This window comes from Petromyzon marinus, chromosome 8, assembly GCF_048934315.1.
Source record: "Petromyzon marinus isolate PM22_M1 ecotype Great Lakes invasive population chromosome 8, UKy_Petmar_22M1.pri1.0, whole genome shotgun sequence".
NCBI classification, from domain to species: domain Eukaryota; kingdom Metazoa; phylum Chordata; class Hyperoartia; order Petromyzontiformes; family Petromyzontidae; genus Petromyzon; species Petromyzon marinus.
This window is the reverse complement of record NC_133674.1, coordinates 9,429,635-9,445,167: the sequence shown is the minus strand read 5'-3', so window position 1 is coordinate 9,445,167 and position 15,533 is coordinate 9,429,635. Positions and strand designations below refer to the sequence as shown.

General features: G+C 40.5%; 1 protein-coding gene across 2 annotated transcripts in view; it reads left to right on the top strand.

Annotated features, from left to right (window-relative positions):
• Window positions 1–13,359, top strand: part of LOC103091849 (peroxisome proliferator-activated receptor delta) — a 30,759-nt gene extending 17,400 nt beyond the window's left edge. For both annotated transcript variants that reach the window (XM_032949664.2, XM_032949665.2), the window contains one exon: window positions 1,554–13,359. In XM_032949664.2, coding sequence (XP_032805555.1) covers window positions 1,554–1,801 — 248 coding nt within the window. In that variant the 3' untranslated portion in view covers window positions 1,802–13,359. The remainder of the gene's footprint in view (window positions 1–1,553) is intronic.
• Window positions 13,360–15,533: the final 2,174 nt, after the last annotated feature.

Here is a 15,533-nt window from a genome sequence, read left to right as displayed (position 1 = left end):
ATCAGAAATTCACTAAAACATCTTAAAATCAAAATCCATTGTAGCAGGACCCTCAAGAAAAAGGGTCCTACCACTCGGTATGATTTGCCCGTTCTTATTACCTTCAGCATCACAAGTTCAGAAACAAACCTAACATTAATTGAGTTTATGAAATGTATTGTATCATTTGCACTTGGCACCCTTCAAAATCTCCACTTTCATAATGCCTAGTTTCAAAATGTAAAACATTTAATAATTTGTCCCCATTGTTGTGGTGTTCAAAATACATATGAATCTTCATATATTTCTAGTTAAAAGCCTAGACTCAACAATACTTGTGACATTTCAGCTTTCTAGCCTTTCAAATTTAAATAATTACTCGCAACCTGTTATTACTCCCGTACCTCCGATTAGAATGGTTGCCTACGAACGGTGCAAAAGAAATACAATATACAGCCATACTATATATTTATTATGAAGATTTATTCCCTATTATACTTTTAAACTACGCGTTAAATATATAAATATATATTCTTATGCCTTCACTAAATTACATTTTACGTGTACTTTCATGGCTTGAGCATGTGCTCATCCCATTCCTTTGTAGAAAAAAAATTAGATTGAAAGTTTTACAGTAAGTTATGCAACCACAGGAAAGAGCATGCGCATGTGTTTTTCACGGCGTGTGGTTGGGGATGGGCTGGTGGGGGTCATGGAGTTTGTCCGCTGCTTTTCTGCTGATGTTCTCATTTTGTTGGGTGTGTTGTATCAATTACCAAACAAACAATGTCGGATAACCAACTGCAAAGGATTGAATCACCAAATGTGTGGTTTGACCTTGAATGTCCTTGGGGTGTGTTTTTCACGTACACGTTGGGTGCCTTATATTTGTTGACACCCTTATACCGATATTCCTGTTCATACAGTTCTCTCCGGTCCTTCATGTGTGTACTCACCAAATACACGCACACATTTCATCCGACTGGCGCTGCTTGCAAATGCTACCCACGAGCGAGCATGGGCCGCGCCTGCTACACATCGACGTAGAGTGGGCGTGTATACATGTGAAAATGCAACAGTGTATGTATGCATGAAGCTTGTGTATACTGTATGCTTTTATAAAACTGTTCATAGGTGATTTATCAATCACGAGCTTAGACAAGCGCACGTGGTATTTGTATGCACAGACACAATCATGCACGCATTAATCATAGTCAATCCAATAGGTGATGCAAATCATCTCCCTTGTTCAGGTAGCCTCTCGCACCTTATAAACATTGCAAACAATACCACTGTAACTGCTTCATCCCTCCTGCTCACCCAGGTTATCAAGACTTTCCTTACTTCTCATTTAAATGTTCACATCCCCCTTCACCTGCCAGAGATAATTATTGACAGTGAATTCGTTTTTTGCGTATATGTGGAATCATTTATGAATTCTTGCCCATGGGTTGTGAGGCCTCCCAGGGTAAACAAGCACAATAAAAGCAATGCATAATCCTAAATCCTCTTGAGGTTCATGTTACTTTTCACGTCGCATAAAAATGACCACGCCTACTCTTGTGTTTTGGCAGACCGCCCTGGCCTGATTAATGTGAATCCGGTGGAGCGCATCCAGGACCGCATTTTACAGGCACTGGACCTTCAACTGAGAAAAACGCACCCCGAGAGCCCCTTCCTCTTCCCCAAACTCCTGCAGAAACTCTCGGACCTTCGGCAACTGGTAACGGAGCACGCGCAAATGGTGCACAATATCCGCAAAACCGAAGCGGACACTGCCTTGCCGCCCCTTCTGCAAGAAATATTTAAGGACATGTATTGAAGAAATCATGTTACGTGGTGAAATCGCAAAAAGGGACACTTTGAAACGTGTGGGCCTCGAGGATGACCTGATGAACGGCTGGATGGGAAGTGCCTGATAGGCTGTATGACAGCATTAACCCAACATTCAGAAACTTGAGTAAAAACTCCCTTATGGCTGGGTATAAATCTGATGCAGGCGAAACGTCCAATTGAAAGGTACACCCGAGGTGCTGTGCTGAATTTGCTGTCAGCATTGTCCGCAGTCATGAGCCCAACTCCATTCTTTACAAGCCTTCCTTCGTGAACATGTTCGTACTTGCCATGTTTTATTCACATGGAGATGTCATTAATCACAAAATTACATTGCATCTGTCAGCTAATTAGGTCACACGGAACATTTGGTGTTCATGTTTTGCTAAGAACAGGCATCACTATTGTCACGTGATGACCGTGTGATGGGTGGAGTTGAATGTGCGCCGGACTAGCTCTCACTTGTGAGACACTCCGTGAGGATGGGTTGTCTTTATCTTGCAGCAGGCCACCATAAGGGTTTCCACCAGGTAGTGCAGTTTTGTAAAGTGAAGCAGAAACATGCAATTTATCTAAAAACTTATGAAAAATAGACAACCCAGGGCACACTCATGCCTATGCCCCCGCGCATTCTCAAACTCAGACACTTTGAAATGAGGTTGCCTCAGTGATCGCTAGGCACCCAGGCTGCTTGGATTAAAGCCTACCGAATATGGGAAATCCCGACTATCCGCCAATATAATTGGGATTACACTGTGGTTTCACACACTTGTGATTTTACTCTGCCCTTTGTTATATTTTCGGGTTCTGAAGATCAGCATGGAGCCTGAGGGCCCACGACTTCCCAACAACCAGAACCCATACACCACAAAACTCCCACTTGTTTTTTTCTTCTTGGTTCTTTCGGTAAAGTCATGTAGAATGGGAATAAAATAAGACAATAAAATTCTCACGACGTTTCGGCCACAACACAAGTGGCCTTCTTCAGGTGAAGAGACAGACACTAGTGTAAAGTAACGCATTGTATTATTTAAAGTAATGCATTGTATAATTCTAAGGTGGAATTTGTCTATATGATGTTATACCATGTAGTTGAGATTGGAAGGTATAATATTGTATTATATAGTAGTCCAGTTTACAGCATAGTCATAAGGCAACTAAGGACACAACAGCGCACCCTGGCTGTTGCACTTGCCCCTTTTCTTTTTTCCTCTCTGCCTGTGTTCCCAGCCCCCTCCTCTCCGGAGGTGATGCTGGTAACATGCAAATTCATATTTTAACTCCGCCCACACAGCTTAATAGACGCGGTCCTTGCATGACAGCGTTCATTCAAGCTCTGTCTTCCGGACAGACCTGTCTCTTCACCTGAAGAAGGCCACTTGTGTTGTGGCCGAAACGTCGTGAGAATTTTATTGTCTTATTTTATTTTATTATTTTATTCCCATTCTACATGACTTTACCGAAAGAACCAAGAAGATGAATCCTTGCAGTCATGAAAGCTTTAATTCGAAACTCTCACTTATTCATAAGAGGTTTTTTGGGTTAGATCGGGTAAATATATAAATGTGTCATTAAAACCTGCCACCACCCGACACAGCCGACTAGTAAGGGTTGTCACGTAAACAGAACGTGCCAATTCGTCACTAGTACAGCACACCGGTGTGTTGGAGAGCCAAGCCACATTTACAAACTGAGTACGACGTTTCGCCAGTAATTACAACTAGCGTAAAGTTTGGCAGTGGGCTGTTGAGTCGACTCTGTTCGTCCTTACTGCTGGTAGTGCAGCTCACCACCACTGTGCTGTTGCTGATATCGCCTTTGCCTTCTCTGTGCTGAGTTTGCCTTTTATAGACAGCCTATAGCCATTCCTCGGCAATGCAAGAGCAACCCCACTCTCAGCCATTTTACCTGGCTGCCTACCTAATTGCTCCAAATCAGAACTCTGCACACGGTTTCAGACAATCAGCAGCTTGATTTCAAAAGCATGCAAAATTTACTAATGGTAAGAAAGTAATTCATCACCTGCTGTTGAGATGAGTCATTCCCGCTCCACACGTGCTTGTCCCACCAGTTAGGAACAAGGTTATAACTATACCACTGTGAGTCATAATTCACTTCCCCACGTGTCCAAGTTCAGCCAATCCAAGCCGAGTCACACCTGACTGCCGTGCATCATGGGTCTCGTAACCGATGGGCGCTCTTGCCTTGACTGCATCCCAAGATATCCCTTCGTCCGCATGGTCGAGTGACTGTACTCTTGAGTAGTGTCTGCATACGTCAGTGTAGTCAATTTGAGCCAGTTACCCACCATTCCGGTTTACATTATCACCTGTTACACAACAATGAGTCTTGCTGTGATATGCAAGTCATTGATTCTCTTTGAATTAGTGTGTAGTTGATATGTCATTTATGTTATTTCAAGCAAAAAGTTATTCAGATTTCTGTCCAATATAAGTTCAAACAATAAGGTTGAAGAAAAATATTTGTGACATCAGTTGTTTTTCTTCATGAAATGAATATAATTCAGTTCGTAGTGGTGTAGACACTGTAGGCTTACCTCCAATAATGTTGCCCGCAATTTTCAACCAGCGTAGTGTATTTGATGTTTGAGATTATCTTTAAACAAAAAACTGACGTTCTCAAAGCATTGCGAAAATACTTTTGTTACCAATGACAGAACTGAAAACATAGTCATGGGTAGGACTTTTGTAATAGCATTTTGGAGTTAAGTGCAGTTAGTGTAAAACATATTCTAAATGCATAAGGCTTGGGTGTGTGGTGTTCTTCTTGCACTTTCCTTTATTGCACGGTTTAGTCATCGGCAGGGTCGGTACAGATTGGTTTGAGTGCTGTTTGATGACGCATCATTTTTTAAGCAGTTAAAGTAACGCAACAAAAACGGCAATTGATTATTGCAACGAACACATGTAGTAATAATAATAAGGTTTTTCCACTTTTTTTCTGGCAACAAAACTGAAACCTTTTTACAAGGATTCATTTATGCATTAACCACAATACCTGCAGTCAAAATGCAAACAAAAAACATACTATGATAATATATGCATTTCGATTTAAAGCTTTCGTGACTGCAAGGATTCATCTTCTTTGGTTCTTTCGGTAAAGTCACGTAGAATGAGACTAAAATAATAAATTGATAAAATAAAATAACACAATAATATTCTCACGACGTTTCGGCCACAACAAAAGCGGCCTTCATCAGGTGAAGGGGACGAGACTGTCTGGAGGACAGCGCTGGAGTGAGAAAGCCACGCTGAGATCACGACCTTTAAGCTGTGTGAGAAGAAACAAAGCGCCTTGACAAAGGAATTAGCATGTAATTTAGCATTGAAATGGCTGAGTGATTAGCTTGTGACTGGTCACAGAAAAGGCTATGTTAAAGTTAAAGCATACACATCCGCAAAGGTACCCCTTGACAAAGGAATTAGCATAGAATTTAGCATTGAAATAGCTAAGTTAAAGTATACACATCCGCAGAGGCACCCCTTGACAAAGGAATTAGCATAGAATTTAGCATTGAAATAGCTGAGTGATTAGCTTGTAACTGGTCACAGAAATAGCTATGTTAAAGTCAGAGCATATACATTCACCGAGGCACCTAGTACAAATCAAACAGGAGAATTTAGCATTGAAATAACTAGGCGAATTTAGCATTGAAATAACTGAGTGATTAGCTTGTGACTGGTCACAGAAATGGCTATGTTGAAGTCAAGGCCTACACATCTGAGCTATTCACAGTAACTGGGTATACAATACAATATATAATGAATACTATATAGTGAACCAATGAAAAAACTAAAATATAAATTACCTCAATGTTATCAATAAACTCTATATTCTCCAATCAGCTAAGCTACCAACAATAAGTCGTTATATATCACAATGCTATATGGCGAAAAATGGGTGGATTCTTACCCTCAACTTTAGCAACACGGATAGCTTAGAATCACGGCATCTCTTCAGAAAGGTGAGAGACTCGATTAGTTGAGCCTTCTTATCCCGGAGTCTGTTGAATGATCTTAAGGTGCTAAATTCTATGCTAATTCTTTTGTCAAGGGGTGCCTCTGCGGATGTGTATACTTTAACTTAGCTATTTCAATGCTAAATTCTATGCTAATTCCTTTGTCAAGGGGTGCCTTTGCGGATGTGTATGCTTTAACTTTGACATAGCCTTTTCTGTGACCAGTCACAAGCTAATCACTCAGCCATTTCAATGCTAAATTATATGCTAATTCCTTTGTCAAGGCGCTTTGTTTCTTCTCACACAGCTTAAAGGTCGTGATCTCAGCGTGGCTTTCTCACTCCAGCGCTGTCCTCCAGACAGTCTCGTCCCCTTCACCTGATGAAGGACGCTTTTGTTGTGGCCGAAACGTCGTGAGAATATTATTGTGTTATTTTATTTTATCAATTTATTATTTTATTCTCATTCTACGTGACTTTACCGAAAGAACCAAAGAAAATATATGCATTGTTCTTGAAACTGATTGGTCCACACCAAGGGACGGCTTTCTTTTGAGCCTCGACCAATGACTCAGTTCTGTCATTGGTGTGGACCAATCAGTTTCAAGGACAACGCATATATTATCATAGTATGTTTTTTGTTTGCATTTTGACCGCAGGTACTGTGGTTAATGCAGACATGAATCCTTGTAAAAAGGTTTCAGTTTTGTTGCCAGAAAAAAAGGAAAAACCCTATTATTATATTTTGGTACTGGCAAAGGAGGTCTAATGATGTACATGTAGTAATGTCTACTTGTTGTGAACATACGTAATTGTATTGTGCCTTGGAACTTTATTGTTGCCATGTAAACGATATGGGTAATGCATGGTAAATGTTGTACACTTTATTGTTTAAAGGAAGGGAAAACCTAAAAAAACAAGTGCACAATCCTTTTCCTCATCACAATGGTGAGATCCGTCCATGCAGCAAAACTGATGAATTTGCTGCAATGTAAAACTGTTTGGCAGCGCGAGTCCCAGCTCCCGGCTGAGCGGACACAGCCCCTGTAGGAGGACTTATACCGGAAGTGACGTCTACCAAACGAATTCTTCCCATCAGAAATAAAGGGAAAGGAAATAATTCGTTCCAGAGTATAGGAAATAATATTTTATACGGCATATTATACGTTAATGTGGTTGTATAATATAATGTAGACACTACTTAGTACTAAAATGCATAAATAAATTAAAATGAATGCGTAAATAAATTAAAATAAACATAAAATTTAACGTCACTTTACCTTGCTGAGAGGAGTTGATAGCCTACGAGTTCTAGCAAGGGTCGTGCACTGAACGAGATCTACAGGCAGACTGAGGAGTGGCGCTTTGTCTCAGTCGTGAACGGGGTCTACGCGGGTACGCGGTGACTCATCCCGACCCATACAAGTTCTAGCAAGCGCCTCGTATCCCAAGCAAGACGTCGTATCCCAAGACATTTTTTTCTCGTCAAAACGCGACGTATACCAAATTCGACGTATTCCAAAGCGGTCGTATACCGAGGTATGACTGTATATATGACTTTTTTTTCAATTTCCACTCAAATACTTATCCATTAACGTCAATTTTTCTTGCCTGGGTAAGATAGTACTACGTTAAAAATGGGGGGGGGGGGGGGTTCCCTCACATGCTAGGATTTAACTCAGGAAAATGCACTTTTCTCGTTGACAACATTGAAGCTGTCATACAGCCCCCAAAGTAATAGTCCATGTGTGGTGATTATACACATTGTGTACTTGTTCCTTTAGGGTGTCCCTTTATACAAAGAGTTCCACTCTCTTGATTCTGAACCTTTGAATATTTCAGGGTAATGCCCTAATTACAATACCTGTTCTTTGATATAAAATATTTTCTTTCAAGAAAATGAGGGGACAGGAACAGTAACGTGGCATATAATTGTGGTATCAAATCAACTTTTAACTCTGCTATATGGGTGCAATGGCCCTGGTGTAATCATAAAAAAATACTGGAGGGGCACGATATTGCCCTCGTGGCGACGTGGCTTCAGCAATTAAAATAATGGAACGTTACCCCACTGATGTTGGTGCGCCACCATATAAAGATATACGACTTGCAGGCGCGGCAGGTCATGATGTTCGCAGATGGCAGGCGCTTGCCTGCATTTGGTTTGAGCTTGCGGTGTGAACGCAGGGGTGGTGTTGGGCTGGTGGAACACTCCACAGCGAGTTGTGCACTCCACTGCTGCCGCTACAGCTGCTGCTGCCTCCGACTCGTCAGTAGATTGTTGTGGCTGCCAATGTTTTTACGGTATAACTTGTGTCCATACTTGGAGGTTAAAATATAAGTCATTTCACGGTCCTTTAGGTTTCTGTAGTCGGTAAGATTTTTCAAATATTAGACAAAATGCACGTGAAGCGCAGTAAGTTTTACGGTGTCAAGTTTTACTCTTTGCTCCAGAAAGGTTAAATTTTATTTACAAACATTTGTGCATTTTGGCATATCTAATGGCCCTGCTTGATGCGTGTGGATATTGGTGGTGGTGGTATTTTTCATTATGTGAATTTTAAAATGTGTTTATTTGTATGAAAGTTGTAGAAAATATTAAAACAATGTTCTCAGGAGTAATGATTTTAGAATTTTTAGGGGGAACAGTTGAGGGATATTTCTGAAGGCTGCTTTTTATGCCCATACGTGTGTTTTAGGTTTGTGCATCTGTGTGCGTGTGTTTGACAGTGTGCTTGTGCCTTAGTGTTTTCTGTCTGTGGTGGCGTATCCCCGTATCCATACACCTGTGTATCGATATGTAATGTCAGCACAGCTAGAGCCAAAACGTGCCACGACCACACTGTTTTAGTGGTGTGAGCTTAAAGCGTGTGGTAATACACTGTTTATTTCACTCGTAGGTCGTAGGCGATGGTCAGAGTAGGGTTTATGTAAATGTGTGAGCATTTATAATATAAAGCAACTTTATTGGTTCATAATTGGTTTATTCAGGGTTAAATCGTGTATGTATAATGTCACATTACAACTGTAACCCTCCACCACCCCGACAGAGCCAATTACATCATGTTACATGGGGGCACATGTAGCCAATTTTTTTTGGTTTTATCAACAAACCAGAGGAGAAATGTTGAAAAGCAAGCAAACATTTTGATAATTGCCAAAAACAAATGTTTATTTCTTTTCAACAATCCCCTCGGTTTGTTTAAACAATCCTTCGGTTTGTTGATAAACCAAATCACTTGTATTTGTCCATGACGTGACAACTTCATTTGATGGGCTCTATCGGGCGGAAGATGGTTATAGTTGTAAATTGACATGCTTACCAACGTGGCAATCTGACCCAAAATAAACTAATGATGAATCACAATATTGGTTATGAAGGCCTATGTATAAAAATATACTTTATTTGGTGTTGAAATTCACGTTCTTGAACATTGTAAACAAGTATAACCCAATCGTGTTGGTGAGTAACCAAAGTTAGCATTCATGTCTAATATTGCCGATAATCCTTTTTTTTTTATTCTCAACAGTACCGTTGCCTGTATATATCTTAATAGCAATCTGTTTTCAAACCCTTTACGAGTGACACCTTTCAGGATAGATGTAGGGGTGCCAGTCACCTCACGCTTTGTGTGTACCTAAACGGCTGTTTTGATGGAAACAAGTGGCCGAAAGCCATCTCAAGAGTTCCGACCGAAACCAAGTCCAGTACTGCTAGTGACTTCAAGGGTGGCGTGGTAGCGAGCTGCCACATTTTACCCCGTCTGTGTCAAGTCCGAGCAGCCGTGAAGCTGTTGGGAAGGTGTGCACGTTAGTGACGAGGCCACACAAGGGTGACGCGCCCCACACATATTCACCTCCACAGGCCTCTGAAGCCTGTTCACACTGGCCTAGCCAACCAAGAGGGAGGTTGGGGGTGGTTACCCTTCTGTGCTTTTCCTGATTCGCTCCACTGGTTATGGAGTTCCCAACCTGGGCCACCAGGGAGCGCAAGAGGTGGCATGTGGTCTGCGATTACTCCTGGCTGCAACCATCACACACTTCCGAAAATGAATTGAGTGCTACAGGCTGCCCTATCTTTCCAACGTGAATGTAAAATGTGACTGAGATTAACTGTTTTTGGCTCCGTGTCTTAGAAGAGAGAGAATTGATGTTCATGAGGTACTGAAACATCCATCTCCATATCTCGGTGAAGATTAAATTACAAAAACATTAAAAAACTGCCTATGGGAATGTATCAACTTACAATTATTGTGCATGGGTTATTGATTTTTAAAAAATAATAACATATCAGTCATTTTTCACTCTTGAAGCTAGAAGGCTGCCACACTGTCCATTATGGGGAATTATTTTACTATTTTACCATGCTGGACATTACGAGTTGGTGACGTCGGCACGCTAGGACTGATTCGGATGTTAACGTTGATATTAGCTGAGGCTGGGTTCATCGCGCACTAAACACTGCACCATCGCCCTAAATCTGCTGCTCTTTATTTGCACATCGTTGTTTCAGTGGAGAGTGGTAGTGTAGCGCTGAGCACACTTTGATATGGATCTGGTGACCTGGGTGTGATTGCCATCCTTGCCTTACATCTGTGGTGAGTGATATCTGAACTGGTTCTGGTCCTTAACCAACGCACACCAAACAGTTAGGTGCGTTTTGGTAGTACATGGATTGGTAAATGACTATCATTCAGTGTTATATCCCATTGTGTTATTAACCATATCTCCTGCCATCCTCTGTTTCCATAGCCAGCAATAGCTGTACCAGAATCACGTGATACTATGAAGATGATTGCGACGCGTACAGTTACATTGAGGAGGGTTGTTTATCGTAAGGAGTGATTGTGTACAAAAGCAATACATATTCACGTTTATGATTAAAAACTCCACAAATCTGTCTGTCTGGTGGTCTGCACACACACCAGCAAAACGCCATATACGCAACATAGCTTATTGCTGTTGTTTATAAAATGATTAGTAAAATCAGTGAAATAGAAAAATTAAGTCTGATGAGGACATGCTTGCCAAATAGAACCGTTATTTTTGTTCAAATACGTTCTTTTGTTGGTATTGAAAGCTACGCAATATACTGTGCATATTGATTTATATTTTCGAAATACAGTATCGAATTAATTAAATTGTTAGTGATCACATGTTCAGATGATTTGAAAAAAAGTTTAACATCGGGTACATGAGATTGTCATATTTGTATACATTTTGTGAGGTTAATACTGCATTGGTTTTTCCCAGCGTGTATATTTTTGTGTTGCAAAACGCTTTAACGTATCAAAGAGATGTGGAACAGCTGTGTAGCCCCTCGCAGGCTCGCGTTACAAATAGTCGTAAATCGTTGAGTGTTCTAACGCTCGTAGCACGTGACCCAATGACACTAATCGAGTGCGCACCGCGTGGCCTCGCAGGAACATTTGTGACCGGTGATCCGCACGCGTCAGGACCCGGTGCTACCCTGATCTCATGGGCGTCGAGTGGTGCTCCTCTCGCCATTTGTGGCTCTGAGCCTTTTTCATAAGAGGTTTTTTTTTGGGTTGGATCGCGTCAATGTATAAATGTGTCGTTAAAACCCTCCACCACCCGACAACTCTGAGCCTTTGTTGGACATTCATAGGCTGGGGGCCAGTTTTTTTTTCCGTTGAACAGCCACTGTTGGAATTTGTATTTTTTTTATTATTATTGGGGATGGTAGGTCCTCGGTTAACGTTTTTAATCCGTTTCACGAAAACTACAGTTCACTGAAATAGCTGTTTCTCGAATTCACTGCATAAGTTGAACAAGTTAAAATCACAGAGTCTGCAAGAAAGCTGTTTTCCACTGCCAACAGAGAAAACAATTTAAACAAAGGCAGTCGAGGTCAAAACGCTCACAAATGGGCATCGCTGATTGGCTGGGGACATGGCTCAGCCCACTTACGAGCGCTCGGATTGACTGAAATTGGCACCCGCGTGCAGAACGTAAACATTACCGTTAATCAAAATGTTAACGTTAGTGGAAACCATTGGGGTCCTATGGTTTGCTGAAACGTTAACCGAAAAAACGTTGAGCGATGCCACCGTTAACCGAGGGACTACTGCATATTGAAAAATGATAGGCGTTTGCTGTAAATTCTCAAGATGTTACTTTCTGAAAGCTACAAGTTATGGTACAGAATATAATTTCATGATCCTGCCATAGTCGTTATGATTACATTCATACATCACATGTACATTTTTTTGTATTGCTTAGAGTTTACGGTGTTCGTGCAACTTACAGCATTCATCCCTGATATTTCTTTTTTTCTTTATTGGTGTTCAATACACCTTCAAACCGTTATCCAAATCTACAATTCTATTCACTTTTTTTGCTTTTGATGCAAAAAAGCAAATAGGCTTGTTTAAAAAGGAATGTGCAGTTATATGCAACGTGCACTTTTTCATTCAACAATAAAATATAAAGAATCACTTCTCGTGATAACACTTTGAAAGTCTTTAGTTGTCTGAAGCACGTTAGGTAATAAGGTGAACCAGAAACCAAAATTTCAGTATTGCATTTGTATTAAAATATTATTTGGATTGTTAAACACTCGGGTTTTTTTTAATCAAATTCAGTTGTGAACATGTAAACTTACATGTTCCACTATCTGCTATCTGTAACTGTTCAACCTGGTGATGCTAGCAAACCAATGAAAACAAGCTCGTTTTACATTGGCACTTCAAAAAATATAAAATTCTAAAAATATTAAAATTGACGTGTGAAGTAGCTCATTGAAACGAAATACCTTGGAGTATTTTAATAGTTGGGCAAGGTGTTCTTTTCTTTGGAATCAATTGAAAGTGGGTAATGGTTGTTCAATATTTTAGTTCCTGATCATGACTAAACGAGGTCTTTTTCTCCAGAGCTACCATCACTTTACGCTTTTATGCATAGCATTACCACGTGTGGAAACTACCGTTTGGTGCATTTTTATTTTGAATGCGCAGATAAATGTCAGAACATAAAAAACACTGATTAAAATATTAATTTCATGGTGGGTGGGGGGGGGTCTGCAGATGACGCATTTCAATTTTCCACAATAGAGCACAAATCATATCTTCAAAAGACGAGTCCACGGCTACATTAAGATTAGCTGCTGCTTCCCGCTTCCGTTTCATGGCTGCATTCGCACTAGTAAAAACGATGTCACTTTGCAGACGCTAAAGAACAACTCTGTTCACGTGTTTGCGTTCGTATTCTGTTTTATTTAGTCGGTTATGATGAGTACACCTTGCCATCTTTGTCCTGAGTGTGTATGCCATTTCGTAATTATATTATGGATATATTTTGTTTTACACGTTAAAACATTATTTTGCAATATTTGAGTATTTAAGGCAATAACTGATGGAAGATTTTACAAAAAAAATTCGGATTGTTCAACAATGCACAGAATTTGTACATAAACAAATACTATTATTCACAAAGGTCTGGCGTCTATAGATTGGAATACTGTACTTCTGTAAAAATATGTAATTATGCATCTTTGATTGTACAATTTACTAATGTGTGATAAAGCTTTTAAATATTTTAGTTATTCTCTCAAGCCTTTGTGTGTGTTTTTTTTCCCCCCCAAGGTTCCGCTTTATTGTGCTTCCTAATAATTCTGTATTTAACACGTTGGCTTTCACGACCAATATCATCCGTAATATAGTTTTTTTTGGTTAGATCGCGGACATATATCAATGTGTTGTTAAAACCCGCCACAACCCAGGGCACACTCATGCCTTGGGCCCTCGCGCATTCTCAAACTCAGACACTTTGAAATGAGGTTGCCTCGGTCATCGCTAGGCACCCAGGCTGCTTGGATTAAAGCCTACCGAATATGGGAAATCCCGACTATCCGCCAATATCATTGGGATTACACTGTGGTTTCACACACTTGTGATTTTACTCTGCCCTTTATGTTTGTTATATTTTCGGGTTCTGAAGATCAGCATGGAGCCTGAGGGCCCACGACTTCCCAACAACCAGAACCCATACAACCACAAAACTCCCACTTGTTCATAAGAGGTTTTTTGGGTTAGATCGGGTAAATATATAAATGTGTCGTTAAAACCTGCCACCACCCGACACAGCCGACTAGTAAGGGTTGTCACGTAAACAGAACGTGGCCAATTCGTCACTAGTACAGCACTAACCGGTGTGTTGGAGAGCCAAGCCGCAATATTTACAATCTGAGTACGACGTTTCGCCAGTAACTACCACCGGCTTCATCAGGCGACAACCAGAGTTGTGGAGAAGTCTTGCTGTTTCGTTCCTTACATAGTCGTAGATGTGGTGACCACACTTCCTCGCGCTTGCGCCAAGTGGGGGGGGGGGGGGGGTATGAGTCAACGTACATTATGTATGCGCATTGTGCGAGCCCTTTGATCTTGTCCTTCCTGTCCATTGTGTGTATTAATATAGTATCCGTACCAACGGTAATCCCTATTGAAGTATGGTGGCCTTTATAGGCATGCATTTAAATAATCTATTATTTGATGATTCGCTTCCACCTAGCACGAAGGCGGTAGCTATCCGAACGGTTAAAATTATTTCGATAGATTCTCTAATTAGTCTTGGCCAGTAGTAGCTAGTTTTGCACAGAACTTCAAATTTATCAAAATCAATTGCGTGTCTTTGTTGGCACGCGTGTTTTGCTACTGCTGACAAGTTTTATTTGGGAGTATTTCATATTTCTCTGATGTTCTTTTAGTCTCGTGCTGATCATTCGTCCTGTTTGCCTAACATAACATTTGCCACAAGTGCAGTTAATCCTGTACACACCTTCTGGTGATAGCTTCGGTAATACATTTTTTATACCAGATATTAATTTATGTATTTTATGTACCGTGCCAAATCTGACTCGGATGTTTTGTTTTTACAAACAATCTGGCTAGTTTATCAGTTACTCCCGCAATGTACGGTATTTTGATCGTGTTAATTACTTGGGCAGTTTCAATGCTCTTGTTATTTTATTTGGTTTTGGCATTCAATGCCCAAACTAGCTACTACTAACCAAGACTAATTAGATAATCTATCAAAATTGAATGAAATTAAACATAATTGTAATTGTTCGGATAGCTATCGACTTAGTGCTACGTGGAAGCGAATAATCAATTAATACATTGCTTAAATGCATGCCTATACAGGCCACCATACGTTAATATGGATTACCATCGGTACGGCTATTTTAATACACATAATGCACAGGAAGAACAAGTTCAAAGGGCTGTCGCCTGAAGCTAGTTGTAATTACTGGCGAAACGTCGTACTCGGATTGTAAATGTTGTGGCTTGGCTCCAAAACACCGGTGTGCTGTACCAGTGACGAATTGGCATGTTCTGTTTACATGACAACCCTTACTAGTTGGCTGTGTCGGGTGGTGGCGGGTTTTAACGAAACATTTACGTGATCTAACCTATGAATTATGTATTTCATTCATTTGGCAATTGGAAACTAGAGTATTGTGGTTAGGAAAGGCTATAATAACCTTTCAACTTTGAATGCACTATCACTTGTACTATGTGCCACACACTACAGACGTATTTTCCTGTTTTACCATGAAGACCACGTTTCAACTAATTTAACATTTCGAAGTTTATTTTTTTTTAAATAAACAGTTTAAAAATAACAACCCAGATACCGTATCCAAACATCTCTTTAACAGCCCTTATAAATTTGGGTCACCCATACCGGTCGTAAAAAAGCTAAATGTGTTTCCTTCAAGCCGC